General features: G+C 43.2%; 1 protein-coding gene across 1 annotated transcript; it reads right to left on the reverse strand.

Moving 5' to 3' along the window:
- Positions 1 to 344: 344 nt before the first annotated feature.
- On the reverse strand, positions 345 to 17,662 carry CD9 (CD9 molecule). Its single transcript, XM_073621284.1, has 7 exons — positions 17,537 to 17,662; positions 14,945 to 15,042; positions 13,854 to 13,928; positions 12,676 to 12,780; positions 11,729 to 11,806; positions 7,182 to 7,265; positions 345 to 806 (listed from the first exon to the last, which is right to left on the reverse strand). Exons 1-7 carry the CDS (start codon positions 17,574 to 17,576, stop codon positions 741 to 743), a joined length of 546 nt encoding a protein of 181 aa, XP_073477385.1. The 5' UTR covers positions 17,577 to 17,662; the 3' UTR covers positions 345 to 740.
- Positions 17,663 to 22,192: the final 4,530 nt, after the last annotated feature.

The following is a 22,192-nucleotide window of genomic DNA, read 5'->3' on the forward strand; positions in this document are numbered from 1 at the left end:
AAAAATTGGACAGGTCACATTTCTAGAGCTCTCTCACAATGGGCCCTTAACATGCAAACTTGCCTTAAAAATAGGATTCTATTAAGTCAAAAATCACATTTCTTGGAATACAGTACAGGACAGGCTTATTCTGGGCTGTCCTAACAGCTTTGTTTGCTAGTTTCCTCACCTGAAGGTGGCAGCATTTAACCCACGGTCAAGATTTAAAAGAGCCCATATCTTGTAGTGTTCAATTAAGAAAAGCCAGTTTACCGCTTTGGGAGGAATATTAAAGTATCTAGAGCAATTTAAAAATAAATTAAAAAAAAAAAAAAAAAAAAGAAGAAGAAGGAAGGAGACCATAATTCGTCTGGGTGTATTTTTTTAATTAAGTACCAAATTATGTTCAACATAAGTTATACTTCGATTAATATTTTAAGAAAGCGAAAGACAAAACCAGACTAAAACAGAATACACTGAACAAAGCCCTTCATAGTATTACCATTTGATATTACAATATATATATATATGAATTTAACCAATCAACAAAATTTTGTACCTTGTATCATTGGTTTTACATTTCAAAACAGACAGCAACCTTTAAAAAACTGCTTGACATTAAAAAAAAAAAAAAAAAAAAAAAAAAAAAAATAATAATACAGAAAATATAGCACAACTTTATTTTAGAAAAGGCTGTTTGAACACTAAAATTGTTTTTGACATTGATCCCCTGCCCCACCCTTCATGGAGTAAGTCCAATATTATACCATCTCCCTGTTGTTTCGGATTGCGCAACAAAGGACCATGCTAAAGATCATTCCAAAAATCTGCAAGAAAGAAAGAAAAAAAAAAAAAAAAAAAAAAAAAATCAAAATCAATCAAAATCAAAGTAAACATCTACCATTATGTTTATATCTCACTCTATTCAATAGAACAAGTTAGCACAGTCTATCAGGGAAACACATTTCTACTTCACATTCAAGTATCATTTGGGCATAAATTTGTTGTCCAAAATCAAAAAGGTTACCCTTTCGTGGCTGTAGGTCATCACCTAGGGCAGTGATGGCGAACCTTGGCACCCCAGATGTTTTGGAACAACTACACAGCAGAGTGTATGAGCATCATGGGAAATGTAGTTCCAAAACATCTGGGGTGCCAAGGTTCGCTTTTACTGACCTAGGGGGTGAGCCCAACCTAAAGTGAACCCGTGTCTGAATAATACACACTAAAGCGGAGGTCAGCAACCTGTAGATTGTGATCTACCAGTAGATCGCAGACAGGTGACTGGTAGATCTCGGTCTTGGCTTGCTGACCGGCCGATCTTGTTTTTTCGGTGCAGATACGATACCGATATTTTGGCCACCTCTCAGGCCAATATTCCGTACAAAATTTTTTTTTACACTATCGCTGTTATTGCTGTCACAAGGAATGTAAACATCCCTTGTGACAGTAATAGGTAGTGACAGGTACTCTTTATGGAGGGATCGGAGGTCTACAAGACCCCAAACCCCTCCTCTGCGCTTGAAAGTATTCAAAAACGTCAAGATCTGCGTTTTTGAATACAGAAGCATCTGCTTTGTTCGGGTCTTCGGCCAGCCGGCAGACGTGCCATCTGGTTGCTCTGGCCTCCCAGTGGGATGGGAGAGCCTGGGCAAGAGGACCTCCCACCTCTTGTAATAACAGCCGAGCGGCTGTTTAGGTCAGTGTGAAGCAATACACTGGGCATATTAGTATAGGGCTGCTTTCACACCAATGCACTGTGGTTTACCCACACCGCAGGTGAAGTATACCTGCAGCTTTCCCGCAGGTTTTCTGCTCTTAGCCATAGACTGTTATATGCTGCTGCTTTACCACCCCCAAATTTTTACATGTGAACAAGCCCTAAGGGTGCCGCTGCCAAATGTAATATGTTGCCTCCTCACCACCTGATTTAAAACCATGATTGCCATGCAATGCACGTGCTTGCGACAGTAATATGGCAATTAAATCAGGTCTGAGGAGGCGACAGTGGGAGACACTGTGCCCGGTGATCTTTGATATCTCCCGTGTTGTTCAGGTAGATCTTCACCTCTTTAAAGGTTGCCTACCCCTGCAATATTTACATATAGTCTGAACAAACAGTAAAGGCAAAATTGAAGATTTTTTTTTTTTAGAGAAATTATTAACACAAAAGTAGAAGAAATTAATTTGTTTTAAAAATTTACACCCCAGGCATTGAAATTCTAGCTCTCTCTGTGAGAACAGATTTTGGCAGGCGGACAGCCTTCTAATGTAAAAACACACAGCAGGCGTTTCTAAGCCATTTGAACAAGCTCTCAGTCCGGTTTCTGACCTAGTCTATTAAGCTGCGTTTTTCTGTACACCTCGCAAATGTATGGTGTGAACAGGACACAAAAATGTGCAATGGCGCACAGAAAAATGTAGGTCAATGGACATTGTGTAAACAAATGGTCCATGGGGCCGTCGGAGTCAGAACATTGGGGGTTATTTACGAAAGGCAAATCCACTTTGCACTGCAAGTGCACTTGGAAGTGCAGTCGCTCTAAATCTAAGGGGTAGATCTGAAATGAGTAGAAGCTCAGCTGATTTTATCATCCAATTATATACAAGCTAAAATGCTGTTTTTTTTATTTTCCTTGCATGTCCCCCTCGGATCTACAGCAACTTTACTTCCAAGTGCACTTGCAGTGCAAAGTGGATTTTCCTTTAGTAAATAACCCCTATTGTGTGTATAAGTCAGCAGTGTGATCCAGGGGGAGGGAGGCATAGAGCCAGAGCATTGTGTGTATTAGAGATAGGCTCAGGCGTGTTTGAAATACCATGTGCCCGATTTCACCAGGAAGCCGACACTGCAAGATTGCCATGCAATGCACATGGCTAATCACAGGCATTAAGACCTTTGCCGGCTCACAGCTGCACAGATCGAGAAATGTCTCACTGCCTGTGATTAGCCATGTGCAGTGTCGGCTTCCTGGCGGGATCGGGCACATGGGATTTCGAACACGCCCGAGCCCATCTCTAGGGTGTATAAGTCAGCAGTGTGATCCAGGGGGAGGGAGGCATAGAGCCAGAGCATTGTGTGTATAAAGTCATGTTAGTGATCCGCGAGGTACGAAAGGTTGGCATCCACTGGGGTAAACAAGCCCCAAGTCTTGCGATCTTTTGAGGGAATAACCTCCCATGAAATCAGCTAGAGGGGTCAGGGATAGCTTGTTTGAAGCTGAACCACTAGGAATTTTAACTAGATTTCCCCCACACTACAAGGATTCAATATATAGTGTATTGACTCTGCCCTACCACCAATTCCAAAAAAATAAAAAAAATCTAGTGCCACACTCTTAAAAGGAGAAGTTCAGCCTGAGCTCATTTGGCTGGGCTTCTCCTACCGGTCACAGGAGGGCAATTTGTTTTGCACTCATGTGACCCATTTTCAGCAGAAAGTCTGCTCTCTGCTGACTTCACACAAATCAGTCATCAGAACAATAAAGCCTGGATCAATGCCTGTCTCAGTGAGCCAGTGAGAAACTGAGACGGCCGCTCCCCACCGCTCAGCGCGCGCGGGGGGGGGTTGGCAGAGAGGAGAGCTGAGCAGCAGCTCAACTCGGGGAGGTGAGAGAACCGAGCTATCGGCGGTGTTCGATGACTCGGTTCTCAGTGCAGAGGCGGCAGGGATACTGCATCCACCTAGATAAGTAATGGGTAAATAAAATGTATAAAAAAAAAAAGTAAACACCAATCAGGATAATGCATCAGATGGGGCGTGTCCAGAGACATCATCACGCAGTACAGAGCTTCCGAGTACTACTTGTCTTATGCTGAAGTGCCATTATGATAGACCATTTGGTTCCTTTTATGCTGACTGAACGTTTGTACATGTGAGCGTTTACCGCTTACTATAATCAATGTACTTTTACAGAAAGCACTATGTAGTGTTTGTTCTTTAAGCTATATCTTTGCAGTGCTTACATCCACATGATAGAGATTGTGGAATTGGGTTGTTATAAGAGGTCAAATAAGGCATATGTATAAGTGCAGGGGCCTATCAGATGAGATGAGAGTCATCCTATTAAAGCACAGGCTGTTGGGGAGCTATGCATTCTTCCATATTATGTGTCACACACACACTCCATTAGTGTGCACTGAACATTTATCAATGAGTTAAGTCATTGTGGTGACACCAATAGCTTATTGCTGGATGCATTTTTCACCAGATATTGACATTGTAATGGTTTATTCTTTTGGTAGACATTAAAAAAAAAATAAAAATAAAATCGCAAAGTCACATATTTATATGCTCATGCCACATGAGTTTGAGATACAGGGGATATTGAGTGGTTTAAATGTATATTTTGTTTGATATTAAAAGCCCTGCACTAGGCTTCTGATTTTACAAGGGTTCTATGCTTGCATTACAGTGAATGAAGTCCAGAATCTTGTAGGACTGTCCTGGCATGTTGGAATCAGCCCCTTCAATCATATTAGCGGAGCACAGGCCATTTACATGGAATTGCATCAAGGAGGTATAATACACATTGTCATTTTTTGAACCTTCATTTTTTCATCAGTGTAGTGCTGGCACAGATGTATACAGTATTTATATGGTCCTAGACCTGATGTGCATACATAATATATAGTGCCTATTACGACTTATGGCATTTTTTTGTGTTTTATCAGAGGTGTATCATGCACATGTAGGTCACATTAGGTCTGCCTTTTACAGCTCTACTGGTAGGGGCTGTTAGGGTGGAGTAGGTATATCAGGTGTTTTTTTGTGTTTTTTTTTTTTGTGGGAGGGCTAGGATACAGGGTGCTGCATATATTGTTTTACTTTTTGATACAGGATATTTAAATAAATATTACACATTTCTCTTCCACTTGGTTCAAAAAGAAAAGCCTGACTCCGCGCTGCAAAACTGTACCCACTCCCAGCATTGCCCCAGTTTTCAGCAAGCAATAGCAAAGGGATACAAGAAGGGAGGGACCTGTGTCCTGTGATGTACACCAAGAAAAGGGATTTTAAAAGCAAGTCAACAATCCCATTTTTGTAGTTGTACATCCCATCCCTGCCCTCTCTGGATCCAATGTGTGGGGGTCCCCTCTGACCACCCCCTGCAATCCTCCTAGCTTGGGGTCTTTTACTTGGGGGGGGGGGGTCACTCTGATTTACATTTAGGCCTCATGCACACTGGACGTTAAAATAACGTTATAAAAAACGCCAGTAGCTTTGCAGTGAATTTTTCAATGTTTAATGTTTTTTCAATAGTGTTTTTCCACGTTAGTTTTTTTTTTGAAAATTTTTTTTTTTTTTTGCAATGGATCAAAAAAGTAAAAAAAACTCTGGTGAGCTGCATTTGACGTTAGAGCGTTTTTACAGCTGGAAAAAAAAAAAAAAAAAAAAAAAAAAAAAAAAAACCCCACACTCCTCAGAACCCACTAGTTTTGTTTTTTTTGTTTTTTAAAGCCAAAAACGGCTTATAACAGCCCATGTGTGCATGGACACATTATATACATTACATTATTATATAATAATAATAAATAACATAATGGGGAGTTTGACTGTAAAAAAAAAAAAAAAAAAAAATCTGAAGCCAAAAACAGCTGCTATAAAAACGTCCAGTGTACATGAGGCCTTATAATAATGTCCATTATCTGTTTACTTTTCTCTCTTAAATTTAGATAAATACTTTGTTGATCCTGCTGTTCCTAATGTCCTTCTTGTCAACATAATAGCAGTTCTTGTCAACATAATAGCAGCCGACGTGGTGGCTGCTGCATTGCCACTCACACTGCACATGCCCCATAAAGGTCTCCTTTTCAATGCCTTTATCTTGATTCCTCTGTTGGAACCTCTCCACATAACACTGTACATCAGCTAGAGGGGTGGCTCCAATGTTAGGTGTGTGGGACAGCACCGTTAGTAATCATGATTGATAGGGGATTTCTCTCCCTGGTTACCGGTCTGATGTTGTTTCATACAAAGCATAGTCTTTAGGGATGATTTACATATTGCTTTTGCTTCCAGCTCGCGTGCAGGGAGCGTCTCTGGTATTATATTGCAGTGTCACACTGGTGTTGGGCTAGTGAAACAAAGTCACTAGACCACAGTGTACAAGGCATCAAAAACCATTTTGTTTTTCTAAACATGGAGCCATACATCCAGGTATAATGTTACATAGACATGATATAAAGCGAAAATGGTGATAGTGGATCTCATGGCGCTAGAATATGCCCAAAGTCAGACTCAGCTATGCTTATCAAAGAGCTCCAGAGTCAATTCACAATTTCTGAAAAATTAAGAAACTTGTTCAAGCGATCCAGAAAGGGCCACACATCGCCATTTGGCTTCAGGCTACAGGGGCATATGCAGGCTGAAGAGTTGTTTTAATCAATGAAGCCAACAGGTAGGCATATGATCACTATGCCACAATTGACAGTATTCACATGAATGGGAACCACTCCCCTCCCCCCCCCCCATGGTTAGTGTTAGGCTGAAACCATTTATCAATCAACTGTGTTTGCTCTTTTTACAATCAGGACAACAGAAACTACCCAAATAACCCTGGTCAAAAAAGTTTACACCTTTTGATCAGGGTAATTTGGGTAGTTTGTTGTCATCATGATTTAAAAAGAGTAAACACAGTTGATTGATAAATGGCTTCAGCCCAACACTAACCATGAGCGAAAAGTTTGTGTTATTCATATTCTCTGAAAAATGGCCAAGAAATCATAAATTCTGCCAGGGTATGTAAACTTATGAGCACAACTGTATGTCTTCTGAATTAGAAGCAACTCAAAGTGTTCTAATTCATGAGCAACAAAGATGTGGTTTTCCATGGCAATCAGGTGAATGTGACCAAATGGAACTGGCCCTGGACATGGTCCCCGATTAATGATTTCTAATTATGATGGGCATCTTTCACACCAATTTCGTGAGTACAAATTCTTTATGTTCTACAATTTGGGTTTATTACACCAGAAATGCGCCCATTTTTTTTCTCCTGCAGCCCAGCTGTGGAAAAAGTAGATGCCCAACATCATTCGCATCAGAAGAAGAAAATCAGGTGCATTACCCCAAGACATAACACAGGTAACATTTTATTACACTTCAATTACTTTACAAAGATGAAATGCCTGAATTATACAATTAGAATGTTACTCCCCCCTCCCCCCTTTTAAAAAGCTTGGTCAACTTTATTACTTACCATGATGGCAGCAATTCCAATTCCAACAGCTCCAATGATGTGGAATTTGGTGTTGAAGATTGTTTCGATTGCACTTGGACAAGACTGGTAGAAAACAGAGAATGATTTTAAAAACCTATTTTCTGCATACAGTATTTCTTTATGCAAACAGCGTGCCAAATTTTTCATGATGATAATTTTACATGCTTGTCAGCAACCGTTTGACGGTGCACATCTTACCATAGGCAGCATCCTCGCCAAGTGCCTGCTGTGGGAATATCGCTAAAGGATCTAGACAGTTAAAAGGATAAAAGATTGTGCATATGTAGGGGTGGGTGGCGCTGCCTGTCACCTGAAGAGTGATCCTCTACAGTGAGTCACTCCTCCCAGGTGAATATGCAATAGATGGGTGATAATTACTCCCATCACCTGAAGGGTGATTCTCCAAATAGGTCACTCTTCTCAGATGAATGGTGAGCGATTTCCCAATGAGGCAAAGGTCATAGAAGGTATTCTCACCCTGTGACCTATATCAAATAGAGCATTAATAATACACTTAACTGTGCTGGTTACAATCATGTGTCCAACACCCAAAGTAAATGTAATATTAATCTCAAATCAAACAAAAGCAATCAAATTTAATCCTAGATAATTCATCCCACTTAGGCTGGCCATACACAGTGTGAACCCCCCCCCCCCATATAGCTATAGCAGCCGCTAGCGATAATTTTAAGAGAATCTGGCAGGCTGGTTGTACCAAAATTGATTGATCAACTTGGTACATTCTGCCTGCCATTAACAGTTGAGAACCAGCTGAGATTCGAATGGTGTATGGCCAGCCTTGAAAGAGGAGCCCCTCCCCAAAAAATAAGTACTGTAGCTGCTGACTTAATATAAAAAGGACACTTACCTGTCCAGGGTTCCAGTGATGTCCGCAACCAAGCCGATTCTTCAATCGGCTTAGGGTGTAGGCCCTGGCATCTTAGATAAGGGAAACCAGCAGTTAAGCCTTGTAAAGGAGGATGGGGCCGAACATCCTTGTAAATCGCCACGGCAATCTGACCCCGAAGTGGCAGGGGAGGATGCAAACAAGTGGAACTTCCCCTTTCAGGTGATGTTCCGCTTTAAGCTAAAATTTGTCCTTTAACGACTACCCTGCCAAAACTAAAAAAAAAAAAAAAAAAAAAAAAAAAAAAAAACACATGTATAACATGTTACGGTCCGATCAGACCCTCCAATTCACCCCTATGGAGTGGCGGATGTCAGCAGTGACATGTCTGCTGACACCTGCTATCTGATCCTGTCCGCCAAATCCAGACGGATGATGGTCCTATTTTTTTTTATCAGTCTGCCGGATCGGATGAAAACGGAGAGGCAGTCCATTTTCATCAGCTTTCCCTATAGAGGAGAGCGGGACTTTGTCATCCGCTGGCTCAGCCAAGCGTTCCTCGCTGAACAAGCGAAGTTCGTCAAACGGATCCGCCCCATTAGTGGCCAGAAATGCGCCACACCTGGAGAGAACTTGGCTACGATCAAGTGCTTTTAAGATGAATTCCCTCCTTCTTAACCCAGAGATCTAAGCAGCAAACAATTTAAACTTGGCACTGCCTACATACATTCTCCACTACCAGCCATTTCATTTGAAAACAGTGAGGAAACTTCACTGATGAATAGAAAGACTCAGCAAAATGACAGGAATGGGCCAAACCTTTTACAGGGGAATTATAAGATCTTTTGTTTACCTGCAAAAATCACACTCTTTGGAGTACATCATAGGACAGAACATATCCATGACTACTTGAGTTAATGCTGCCATCTGGGAGGACTCATCCGTAGAGGATTACTGATCAACAGTTTCTCTGATGCCTTATCCTCTCACAAAAAGATTTGGGGGGGGGGGAGTGAGTGCCTATGTTTACGCCTCAGGCGGTCAAACCAGTGAGAACCCCTGAGTGCTAATCATGCAATCGAGATATGGCTCAAAATTCTCTTGACAGAAAGGAAGTGGAGGATTGTGTCCCTAAAACAGTGGAAATAGCAAAATGTGTGCTGTGCAGGGGGTCTTCGCTGATTGAGCGATTTGGTAACCCACACCACCTCTCTGCCTATAGGAAGCCATGGTTCTCAGAGATAATAGGCCTGAGAAAACTCAGAAGGGAGTGGCCGCCCATCTGAGAGAAGTGTCAGCTTATGCCAGATCACCTGGGTGCCCCAATACTGGCTGTGCTTGGTGCCTACGTATATACGGCAGCTGCGCAGGGCTGAGACAGTATGCCACTGGTTCAATTTATTGTCTTGTATCCCACTTATTGCATATTTTGCCAGATAACTATACAGTTTTGAATCTGTTCATACAGTTCCAGATAATATCTATCACAATATAGACAAGTTCCACCTCCATAGCAATTGATGTGTTTCTAAGGCCGCAGGACTTTAAGACCCAGCAGCAGCGACTATACTGCTTATAAGCCTATATTCAATGGCATCAGCTAGGCCTGAAGGAGTGCATGCTCTGCAAACGCATCGCCTGTTCCCTCACTGCGTCCTGGAGGGGATATCATCGGCTCACTGTACGCTCCAGGACTGCAGGAAGCTTTGACAACCACCGGCACGGTCTTGAGTGCCACACCGCAGAAGCCATCCTGACTTACAAGCTTCGACGCCATTTCCACTTTTGTGCTTAATGCCTTGTGATTCGTTATCCTTCTGAGTACCTGTAGTATCCACATTTGTAATAAAATTACCTTACCCACTACACTTAGATTGGCGCCTGTGCTTTTTCTTCACTGGATTGGCAAGTTGTTCTGCTATGCAGTGCAACTAGTGCAGAAATACCAGGAGCTCTGAATGCACCCATTTGTGAGCCTGATACCAGTAAAAATGATGTTTGTAATGACATAATTGCGTAAGTGTGCTGGACTTGCCCCTTTTGAGCTCTGCAACTGCCATATGTAGCACACATAGAAGAAACGCCCATCCCCATCCCCCCCCCCCCCCCGCCCGCCACTACATAGGGAACAATGCCAGAGGATTGCTACATGTTCCACCACAATCAGTCACTCCCCATCCCATAGCTGTAGAGACAGAAGGCCCAATCTTCACCAATCAAGATGGGCACAATCCAGAGGACCTTCAGAGACCAGACTCTCCTCCAGGGGGATCACTTCCCTGGGCCTGTATAGCACACCACTAGCATGGTTACAAGATACGATGTACCCTGAATATCTCTGCCTGCAGGATCCAAAAGTGACTGGCAGGGGCTTTCTAGGGGGTGGCTATTGGGGCTATAGCCCCGAATCTGAGGCCCAACGCCCCGAGTCTCTTGTCGCAGGGTCTCTGCCTAACCAGCAGTTTGCGGGTGCTGCGGCAGGCGGGCTGGCTGCATGAGAGAGGCAGAGGAGAGAAGTGAACCGACGGATGAGCAGAAATTAAATCTCTCTCCGTCCGCTCCACATCAGCGCTATTCACAGCCGGGCCCTTTTCAATTTGGGAGCGAGGTGCGAGGAGCAGCAGAGAGATGACATCTCTCAGTGACCTGCCACACATCGGCGCTCTTCCGTCCTCACAGCACGGTGGAGTGGAGGTCACGTGCTTCCGGTCTTCGTGGAGCTTCACTTTGCAGCCAGACCCCCTTGCTTCAATGTGGGGGGGGCAGTGAGATTGCATCTCTCACTGCCTGCCCCACATCACCGCTCTCCTGCCCTCACTAAATGGACCAGTGCTGTCAGCCTGCCACCAATGCCGGTGACGTGGCAAGTGACAATCTGCAAATGGTGCCAGGAGACGTGGCAATCCACATCTGCTGCCAGGTGAAAGTGGCAAGTGACAATCCACATCTGGTGGCAGGCGATGGTGGCAAGTGACACGCCAAGGATGCCCACTGATTCTGAACCACTTCATTATATATTAGAATGTAACAGTAGAAATAATGCACTTCAATAACCCTGACACCATATCAACCATGATGCAATAATGATTGAAGCGCCAACACCAGCCATCGCCCATGAAAAATTGCTTACCACCGGTCCCCCCCCCCCCGCGAGCATGCAGGTTGGTGATCGCTGCTATGGGCTCTAGCCCCAGATATTTTGCAGACCTAGCAATGCCCCCGGTGACTGGCAACAATACAGGTTGACTCCGCTCTTGCTTGACAAGTCTGGGTACAGCCTCTCTAGGCCATAGTGATCCGGATGAGCCCCTCCTCTATCCAAGCAAGAGTGGCCAGGAGATCTGGAACTAAGCCCTTGAACAGGAAGTCTTGAGAGACACAGCAGTAGGCATATCACCTAAAGAAGCTAGAAAAAAAAAAAAAAAAAAAAAAAAAAAGGGCTTAGCTGAGTTACGAGGAGTAATGCCTGGGTGGGGGTTTCCTGTCTCTCTGGCCAGTGTATGAAAAATGCTCAAACGACTGAATCAACGTACTGTATCCTTTGCTTATACTCCATTTAAACCGCTTTTATTTGGGACAGGTTTATTTTACATGAAATAAGTTTAACTCCCTGGAGTTCATGTCTTAAAAATGTACAAATACTGGAGCTGGCAATGTTACGACAATGAGCCTACATTACCTGCATATTCAAGCTGGCGGAAGGGCATGTGTCTGAAAGAAAAGCTTCAAACACCCCAGTGAGTCCACAACAGTTCAACTGTAAAATAAAATAGGAAAAAAAGTAATTGATTTTATACAGACAATACACACGAGTGAATACATTTACCTATTGTGTAATTAGAGGGTCTATTAAAATCTCCAGTTTGTTTTTTAGGATGCTCCCTAGTTTGTAGCTGGCCATAGATTCTTCTTTTTTTTAAATGTTCAGCTGGCGGGCTGAGCTCCACACACAAAAAAAAAAAAAAAAAAAAAAAAAAAAAAAAAAGGGAAGAAGAGGGGGTGGGGGGTGGGGGGAGAGGGAACCACACACACACACAAAAGATTCCTCATTAGAAAAAAAAAAAAGCCTGTCACTGGAACAGGAAAGTACAGACAGCAATAGATCTTTAACTGCCCCTCTCCCCATTTTTTGGGGGTCCAGAAGTCACAAGGACAGAAGTGAAGGATCATATCATATCCCCAGTGGGAGGTCACAAAACAGGGATAACAAACTTGGCAAATTAAAACCCTCTATCCCAGGGATATGCAATTAGTGGACCTCCAGCTGTTGCAGAACTACAAAGTCCCATGAGGCATAGCAAGACTGACAGCCACAAGCATGACACCCAGAGGTATGATGAGACTTGTAGTTTTGCAACAGCTGGAGGTCCACTAATTGCATATCCCTGCTCTATCCAATGCAAGAAAAAAAAAAAAATAAAATAATTTACACATACACACAAATCGTGACTGTGTGTCATGTCCCAAACGCCTTTGTAAATTCCTAAGCACTTTTCCAGGCCTAGTCGGCCATTATTAGTGCCAAGATCAGACACACTAGTTAAAATGTATGCAATGTATTGCTGTATCAAGAGTGTGTGTTCTATCATTTGTGTTCTCTGGCAAATCAAAAAACAAAATTCTTACACCATGTTGGATGGTCTTCATGGTCTCCTTCAAAGCTGGATCTGAACCTGATGATTGGTACTTGATATAAGTGTCCTTATAAAAAGTCTTCAGTTCTTCTACAATCTGGAGAAAAAAAAAACAAAAACAAACACAAAACATAAAAGTGAACAAGCATTCTGGAAACAAAAAATAAATTGGTCAAGATCATCCCCCATTTTCAACAGCTGTTAACACTGGAATAACTGCTATAGGAGCAATTCTTCATACCTTATTCATATTGATGCACTGTAAAAATGTGCATTTACCATGTGTATAATGCATTGTGGGGTCAATTTGAATGACACTCCAGTGTGGCTACACAATGCACTATAAAAAACACATTCATCTTAATGCATCCATAATGCACAAAATGTCAATCTAGTGCGCTGCACTGGAAAAATAAAGTGCAAAATACTGTACACAATATTGTAACACATATCAGCGCATTCTGAACGAGCCCCTAGTAATTAAATGAGAATGCCCTCAATGTATGCTAACAAAAAGGACTGCATTGGGTTATTTTTTATTAGATTTATACATATATTAATGTAAACTCTTGCAAAAAATTGTTTTAGTTTTGGACAGTTTGGCGCATGTTACAACCTCAGATATTTACTGCTGCCTGTGCTTGTTGGATATTTTCAGTTTCCTGCAATTTCACTAGACAGGAAGGAAAATCTCTCTCCATAGACAACACTAGACAAAGTTTCTAACATTTCCCTATCCAAAGCTCTTACTGGTGTTCCACCATTATGTAAAACAATATTTGTTTCCCCGATTGTGGTCTATTCCTCCCATTTCAGCAGAAAGGGTCTGTCTGATGTGAAGACAAAAGATTCTACAGTATCTTATAATTTGAAACAGCCACACTGCTCCTGGATGCCAATAACATTGTGATCTTTGCCTAGGCTTTAGGTCACATGAGGAAGCAACAGTCTCAGGTTTTTATTCAATAATTTGTGCTTTTATTTATGTTGATTTTATATGGCAGTTCTACTTGAGTGTTAAATCTAGAGAGACATTAAGGACGGCATATGCATGTCATATTGCCTACCACTATAGCTACCCTTTTATTACAGCAATAAAAGCCAACATTAATGAGCAATTGTCAACATTCCACACAATTACAAATATTAATTAAAATTGCAACCACATACCTTGTCCTTATTGGCAAAACCCCAAATTCCAGCAGCAATCTCAATGGCGAAAATAACCAGGAGGAAAGCAAAGAACTGTGGAAGGAAAAATATGACATATCTTTCATTGTTTGGGTATTATTAGAATTCTGACATGTGCTCTCTAAAGATCTGACAAAGTGAGTTTTTATGACATAGCTGTTTTTTCATGGTAACCTAAAGTTCTCCTTAGCAGGCAGCTTTGCTTGTATTGGGCAGGCAAATCTGCTTTACAATCAGCCCTGACACAAAGTGCCTTCTTGCCTGGCATCAGGAGATCTTGAGAAACTGAAACATACTGTACATGCCTGCTAAGCATTTCCTGCCGCCGTGACATAAAAGTAAAAAAGGGCATAAAAAACAAACACCACTTTTGGTAGGAGTTACACTAACAATTGCTGGTAACAATCTATTTATCCCACTTTTTTTTTTTTTTTTTTTTTTTTTTAAAGTGTTACTAAACCCAGTCCCCTGCATTTACTATATCTGGTCTCCCACAGTACACAGAACATGGAAATGCAATTATTGTAGCAAATATAAAACTGCTAAATACCTTTTCTCATCAGCAGTATATAGCAGTTTTAACGTCTATCAGTGTCTGTCTGAGCACTGGTTAAAGCTTGTAGGAGGAGTTTTCATTCTCCTCTGACTGTCCTATGAGGCTGCATGACCCCCTGACCCTCTGTCTGGACAGTGCTGATTGGCCCTGTGATGATCACATGCACCCTCCAGGGAAAAAAAAAAAAAAAAAAAAAAAAAAAAAAAAAAAAACCCCACACACAACAACCACACACCCACCACACCCCTCTCTAGCAATATACACCAAACTGAGCATATGCAGAGTGCCTCCAAGGCTCTGTGCTATCAGCAGATGGATTGGGGGACTGTGGAAGAAGAGGAGGATCAGAGACAGGATCAAACAGCCTTTTTACACAATGCAGAGGATTAGCCCCTTAGGCTTTACTACATATAGACATTTTACGGTGGATTTAATAACACTTTAAGCCATTTATGTAAGACTATGGGAATCTGTAAAGCCATAATAAACACTGCTTATAACATAAAAACATTACCAATCCCAGCATGCACTCGGACTCCTGAATTGCACCACAGCAACCGAGAAAACCAACCAACATCATGAGAGCCCCTGCACCAATTAGGATGTAGACCCCTGCAAGAAGGAAAAAAAAAAAAAAAAAAAAAAAAAAAAAAAAAGTTACCAGAAGCATACAACATGGATTGTGTCCTACTGGGGATAAAAGCCCCATTTACTGTGAAATTATTCAGGCCGACTGCAAGCAGCAGAGGATGCTTACTGCAGTCAGAGCTTATAAAAGGGATTCCACTACAGAACAAGACCCAATATGTCCCCTGGTGTGTCCAAGATTCTCATCTCTATTCATGGGCCTGATTCACCTCCCCTTCCGATATGATGGGTCAAGAAACTAAAAGGTGAGAGCTATATACTGTATAGGGCCACCCAAGTCAATGACGAGCATTTCCAACCATGGCACAGATTTTTCAAATTGTTGTTCAACGTCAAACTGTGACACCCTTTCCTTCTCACCTAGTGCCCTGAAATTTAAAAATGCAGCCACATGGAGACTGCAGGGCGAGTTTGTACCATGCAATTTCCATGTGCAGGAAGTTGCACCTTGCATTTTAGTGCGTTTAAGAGTCAATGGTACTCCTACACGTTTTCTGTGCACCACCTGATTTTGTGTACAGCTGCTTGTCCCCTTCACATCCCCCCCCCCCAACAGTATTGTCCCTTCACATATCACCCGCCCCCCCCCCACAGTATTGTCCCTTCACATATCACCCGCCCCCCCCCCCAGTATTGTCCCTTCACATATCACCCCACACACAGTTTTGCCCCCTTCACATATTACCGCATACAGCACTGCCCCCTTCACATATTACTGCACACAGCACTGCCTTCCTTCCCCCGTTCCCTATCCTTCAGTTCCATATATTTTCCTCCCCACTCTCCTACCTTTCACAAAGCGGAGAGCAGGAGGCGGAACAATCCTAAACTGAAGGCACAGCAGCACTGGGCGGGGCACAGGAGCTGCCGGTGTCTTGCCGAGAAAGTTCTCCCGGCGGATAAGGACCCCCCCCGTACTGCACAGGCGCAGCACTTGCGCAGTACGAATGACTAAGGAGCAGCCAAAAATAGCCGAAGCTGAAAAACCTTCAGTCAGCTGTACATGGCGCCTGCGCCCTGAGTCCAGGTTCAAGCTCCACCATCCAAGTGGACCTAGAGGTAGAATAAAAAAAGTGCAGGAGCGAAGCAAGGCCGTGCCCGAGGCGTGGCGAGCGAAGCGAGCCCGCGAGGGGCCCTCTTACAGGCGCCTTGAACAGCTGATTTAAAACTATTCGGCTTCGGCTATATCCGCCGGCTCGTACTGCGCAAGCAGTACGAGCCGGATAAGGGGTCCTTATCCGCCGAGGGGAACTTTCTCGGCAGAACACTGGGTTGACTTTTCAGCAAACTGGTGATTGGCTGCTAGGACCGCCTCCTAGCAGCCAATCACCTCCCAATTAACATGACAGGAAGCTACCTCTCTCTCCCCGCAGTGCTGGTCCCACCCCCAGTCCATAATTGTTCCGCCTCCCGCTCCTCTCTACTCTGCTAATGATAGTGGAGGAGGCTGGAGACAAAAGCGGTGACTAAATGGCGTGATCGCGGCAGTCTGGAAAGAGCAGCAGCTCGGGCCAGACACAGATTGCGGGCCGCCATTTAATAATGCCCGAGCTAGATAGAACACAGTGGAGGTAAGAACACTATGGGGGTTAGTTACTAAAACTGGCGGAGCTGTGCCTAGTAACCAGTTTCTAGATTTTGTCAAAGCTTAATTGAACAAGCGGATTGGTTACTATGCACATCTGCAGCAGATTCTCTGTGCACCAGTTTAGTCAAATCTCACCCATAAAGTCTATTTCCACCCATCTACAGCTGCCTACCCATTTATAGCCCCCCTAGTTCTGGCAATGTAGAATTTAATCTAACTGTATAATCTCCTTTATGCTCCATTCCAGTGCGATTTGTCAAGCAACTTTGGACATCAAAGTTGCATGACAAGTCGTTCCAAGTTTTCCAATGATAACCATTTATATATGTGCGACTTAAAGTTGCAGCAACTGCAAAGCAGTTCATGCACTACTTTGGTCTGACTTTCATGCAACCCGAGGGCCATAGATGTCAAGGTTAGCCCTTAAAAGTTGCATGAAAGTCGTACCTGACTGTTATACAATGCAACAATTGTCCATTATCACTGGTCAAAGCCAAAGTTGGCAAAACTTTGGAGTCGTACAAGTGTGAATGGAGCCTTAGGGCCACCAATAATTGTGGTGGAGAGCCAGCCTGACTGGCTATAAATATGAATGGATCATTTAGCCAGACCCTTTACTACATGGTTGTTGGTAGATCAAAGGAGACTGCACAAGCCAACTTAACGAATGTGGTCAGCTTTCAGAATCTTTCAGTTAGTCCAAGTATCAGAAAAGCTTAAATCTTAAGAACGGGATGCACGCACTATACAGGTATTGCTATTATGAGTTAGCTATGGACTAAAGCTCCAGGTCAAACTTTCTTAGACAACAAGAACTGGAAAGCGTTGAGCCAAGTAATGTGCGCTAGAATATCCTGGATTTAGTCTTACCAGTATAAAATGAACTGGCACTGGAATCAGACTCAAACATGGACTTGGTCTGGTTATCGAATCGGAGCCATAGTCCTATTGCCAGGACTGCTGTGCCCGCCAGCTGTGGAGAAAGACAAAAAATTTGATCAGATTTGATACTTCATTGCTAAAATAAAAATACAAAACACACAGTAACAAAAAGGAAGGCCACAAAACCTGTACTTTACCAAGACAAATCTGTAAAAACAACCACACACTTCTGTGTGTGTATACATACATACCTGCACACCTTTATTTTTTGGATAGTGTGATATAAAAAAAAATGGTATTTGATCAGAGAAAAAAAAAGGGAAAAACAAAAACCCACACCACACAACCCTCACACCCATGCTTTGCCTTGAAGTGGTTTTAAAAGCCCCTGTATTATCTTCCTACAGCTCTGTGCCCATACCTTTGTAGAGGATGTCAATTTCAGGGCTGCAGGGAGTGTATGGGACTACAAAAAAGGTGACGATCAGCGCTCTTGCTGTCCATTGAAAACTACAAGCCGTGGTAGGTAGACTTGTAGTTTCTTCATTCACAGATCACTGTAAATGAATGATGCAGCTGTGCGGGCAGAGCCCTTCGCAGCCTTGCAGATTTAGAAATGAGATAGCAGCTGGGGATTCCTCTCCTACAGCTGCTGTCACGTTACTAAAGGTGACCCGATCCTTTAAATACCTTGCTTACGGTTCCCCTTGGTTATGGGGGTAAACTGGCCACACCAAGCGCAGCAGCAGATCTGTACTGGCATGGTCAGTCTGAATCTCTGGGATTGCTGATAAAAGTTACAGGGCCCCATGCTGAAGCACAGTGTACCTGTATCTCCCATAGTCAGTTTTGCAGTTTGTCCAGCCCTTCTGTGTTGATTGACAGCAGCTCCCGGCAAGAGCATTGCTGTCAAAACTGCAGCAGACACAGACCAGGAATGTAATTCCCCACCTTGTGCAAGGTTATACTCTGCCTGTCCACTATGCAAACACAACCCCCTACTATAGGGAAGAAGGGTGCCAAGGAAGGCTGGTTAAGAGTTTAAATACAACATGCTCTCGTACTACTGGCTTTTGGAATACTTTTATGTTGAACGGGGCTCTGGACGAATCTTGCTGCATTCACCTAACTAGTGAACTGAAATGATTCAGATTGCTGGATTGAAGGACACCAGAGCCAGCGCGAGAGCTTCTAATGAGTCAAATCGCTGTTCTCCACCCAGATTTTCCATCCAGATGACTCATCACTCTCCAGTTTAACAAAAGGGAGCTATGTCTCTCATATTCCTCTTACAAGGAAGGACAAATCACTGTACAAACTGGTTCTACTCACTTTCATTCAACAGGTTCATGCTGGGCCTGTGGGAAACGGATCTCCCTTGCAATGGTTACTAAACATACCACCAATGCCTGACAGATTTTAATACACCCTGTGGGCTTAAAGCGACCCATACTGAGGAAATAAGTTGACTCTGCCAACCTTCAATTCTGAAAGTTTAGATTGCGCGAATGTCATGTTAATCCAATACCTACAAAATGGCAGCCCATGTGTCTCTACCCCTTTCCTTAAAAAGGAGTACCTCCCACAAAATAGTGGCCCAAAAATAAAATTCATGATATCAATTAGAAAGTCAAATAAGAGCGAATAAATATATATATAAAATTTTAACGTCAATTTCGGTTTCATTCGGCCAAGTGCATCCTGGCCGGTGCCGGAATTTGAATTTTGTTGCGCCACTTAAGCTCATCCGAAGCGGAGTATTTCTAAACAGCATTCTATGCATTCAGGTGAAAAACCTTCTGTTCTGCAGCTTTTCTTTTCTCAGACATCTGCTCTATTATTCCTGACATTTAGTCCATACCTCCTGAGGAAGCATAACTGTGCGAAACGTGTCAGTGGGTGTCCTTTTCTCACTGAATGATATGATTAATGGATAGCATAATTTACTGTATCTTTATAGATTAATCTGAATATTTGACAATATAAGAGCACAGTGGTAATGGGACACTTGTATAGGGGGACATATGCAAGACTGTCACTCTTTCCACTTGGAACTTGGTCCTCTCCACCTGTTACTAATACCCCACAGAATTTAAATACCTTGGTATTCGTGTTGGCAATAACACCGACATGTGGATCTTAAAAGCAGAGTTCCACCCAAAAAAAGAACTTCCATTTATTCCTCTCCCACATCGGGGGGGGGGGGGGTGTACCCGTTTTTGACAGGTCCCCTTCCCCACTTCCGGGAGACCGAGCCATGGCAAAGTAGGTCAGCAGCTCGGCCCTCCTCCTTCTGCTGGATCAGTGAGCGCAGCGCGCATGTGCAGTAGGGACCCGGCCGTGAAGCCGAAGGGCTACACTGCTGTGTTCCCTTACCAGCAGTGGTGGTAGCAGCACCCAGCCAGCCGATATGAACATCAGGACAGGTAAGTGTCTTAATGTTAAGTCAGCAGCTACAGTATGTGTAGCTGCCGACTTAAATTTTTAAAAGGGGCAGGAGGAACTCCTCTTTAACTTGTTGCCCCTCTCTCTCCCCCGCAGAGATGCACCACATGGCGTACCCTTCCACTGTGGCGAGAATCAAAGTTTGATAAAAATTATTTACCTAAATGCCTATACTTTTTTTGTAACACTCCTGTAATTGTTCCCAAATCCTTTGATAGAGTGGACGGCATCTTAGGTAAGTGTTTGGGCAGGAAAAACTCCTCGTTTAGCTCATTCGGGGAGATGTGTAGGAGATGTGTACTATTGGGCTGCGGTGTCAGTTACTGTACAGTGGTGGTTTTCCCACCCAAAAGACAACCCTGTGGCCACCCTAGAGGCTGCTGTGGTGGGCTCTTATGCCACCCCCAGCATTCTGGGCCCCTCGTGCTCACTTTGCACTTACTGGTTTGATGAAAAACTACCATTGTGGTCTGGAACCAAGCACAGGCAAAATACCGTAAACCTGCCACGTACCTCGTACCTTTGGGCTAACTCCACTCTGCCCCATTTGCGTATATTGCCAATCTTCATATATGAGCCTCTAGAAGGATCGTGGGTCTTAAACACATTATTTCTAATGGCAAGATAAAGAGTTTTGCAGAACTTCAAAAGGACTTTCAATTTCCCAACAGGATGTCGTTTAGGTATCTACAGCTTCGGCATGCAGCCCTCTCACAATTCTCTACCCATTCCACCCTCAAATCCGACCCTCTGGAGCGTTTGACCTCCAGGGAGCTGGTGAGACCTGTCCTTAATTCACTTTCGACTCGCCATTGCTCAATCTGCTAAATTGGACAGGCTAATAAATGGCGGGTAGACCTGTCAGACCTCACTGAAGAGAGCTGGGAAAATTGCACGAGCCACTATGGTCTCAGGCAGGTTTGCCCAAAATAAAATTTTGGCATAGGGCTTATTACACTCCTGCTCATCTGGCTGGCATATAACCTAAAGTTAGTCCCCTATGTAATAGATGTCAGTCAACTGCAGGCACCTATCACATGGTGTGGGCTTACCCTAAAATTCAGGAGTTTTGGGCCTCTGCTGTAGAAGTAATCATACACACGACCGGTCCCGTGGTCAGGACCCCAGGATGTTGTTACTTGGGGTGTTGGATGGTGCAGAGCTAGACTGTTATGTCAAGCTCTTTTTCCTCCTATGCCCAGAGGGAGATCTTCCTTAAGTGAAAAATCACCGATACCCCATACCACAACTTCTTGATGTACAGCCATTGATGCAGTGGTACCATTATATAAACTTGCCTATGAAAGCCACAATTGCTGCAGGAAATTTAATAAAATTTGGTCAGCATGGATAGACTCCTGGGGTATTTTATCTGGGACTCAACTGGTTGTTTGAGGTGTCTACTTCCATAATCCTATGGTTTTCTTTGCATCTTGGTTCGCGACCCCCATCCAGCTTATCCTGGTTCCACTCCTCTACCCAATCCTCCCCCCCCCCCCCCTTCTGGGAACATGGAATAATGCCATTTTAAACCCCTAACCCTGTTGAAATACTGTTGGTTACTGATTCTATATTACTTATTTGTTATCATGTGTACCAATGCCACGGCTCTGGCTGCTCGGACCCAACACACTGTACCTTTAGGATACCTTCTGTGTAGGTTACTGCACATGTTCCACTAGCTGCAATAATTGTACTATTTTCCTTTTCTTAATTCAATAAACTCGTGGAGGGGGAAACCATCACAAGTTTATGATTTACATGTAATAAGTTTATTAAAAAAAGGGGAAGGAGTATTCCAAGTCTTACAATTTAGTTTGAGACGGGACAGCGAAGGGGAAAATTTCAGCGCCACCTGCTGCTTGAGCCAGGGATTTGGCAAGTAGAGTGTTTTTTTCCTGTTCCCCTAGGCATAAATGAGCATTTAACCCCTGCAATGTGGAGAAGTCACATCAAGAAAGTAGGGCTGAAACAACTAATCGATTAATCGACAACTAATCGATTATGAAATTAATCGATTACTATTTTCATAATCGATTAATCGGACAGTAACATAATGGGGTTAAAAAAAAATAAAATGAGCCCTTTATAGCACAAAAAGAGCAAATCGTTACTGTAAATCAAACTTTCACAGTTCTACAGTAAAAAAATGAACCCCTTACAGTAGTGATTATCTAAAGGGCTAATTTTTTTTTTTTT

The sequence above is a fragment of the Aquarana catesbeiana genome, linkage group LG03 (genome assembly GCF_042186555.1).
Source record: "Aquarana catesbeiana isolate 2022-GZ linkage group LG03, ASM4218655v1, whole genome shotgun sequence".
Lineage (NCBI taxonomy): Eukaryota > Metazoa > Chordata > Amphibia > Anura > Ranidae > Aquarana > Aquarana catesbeiana.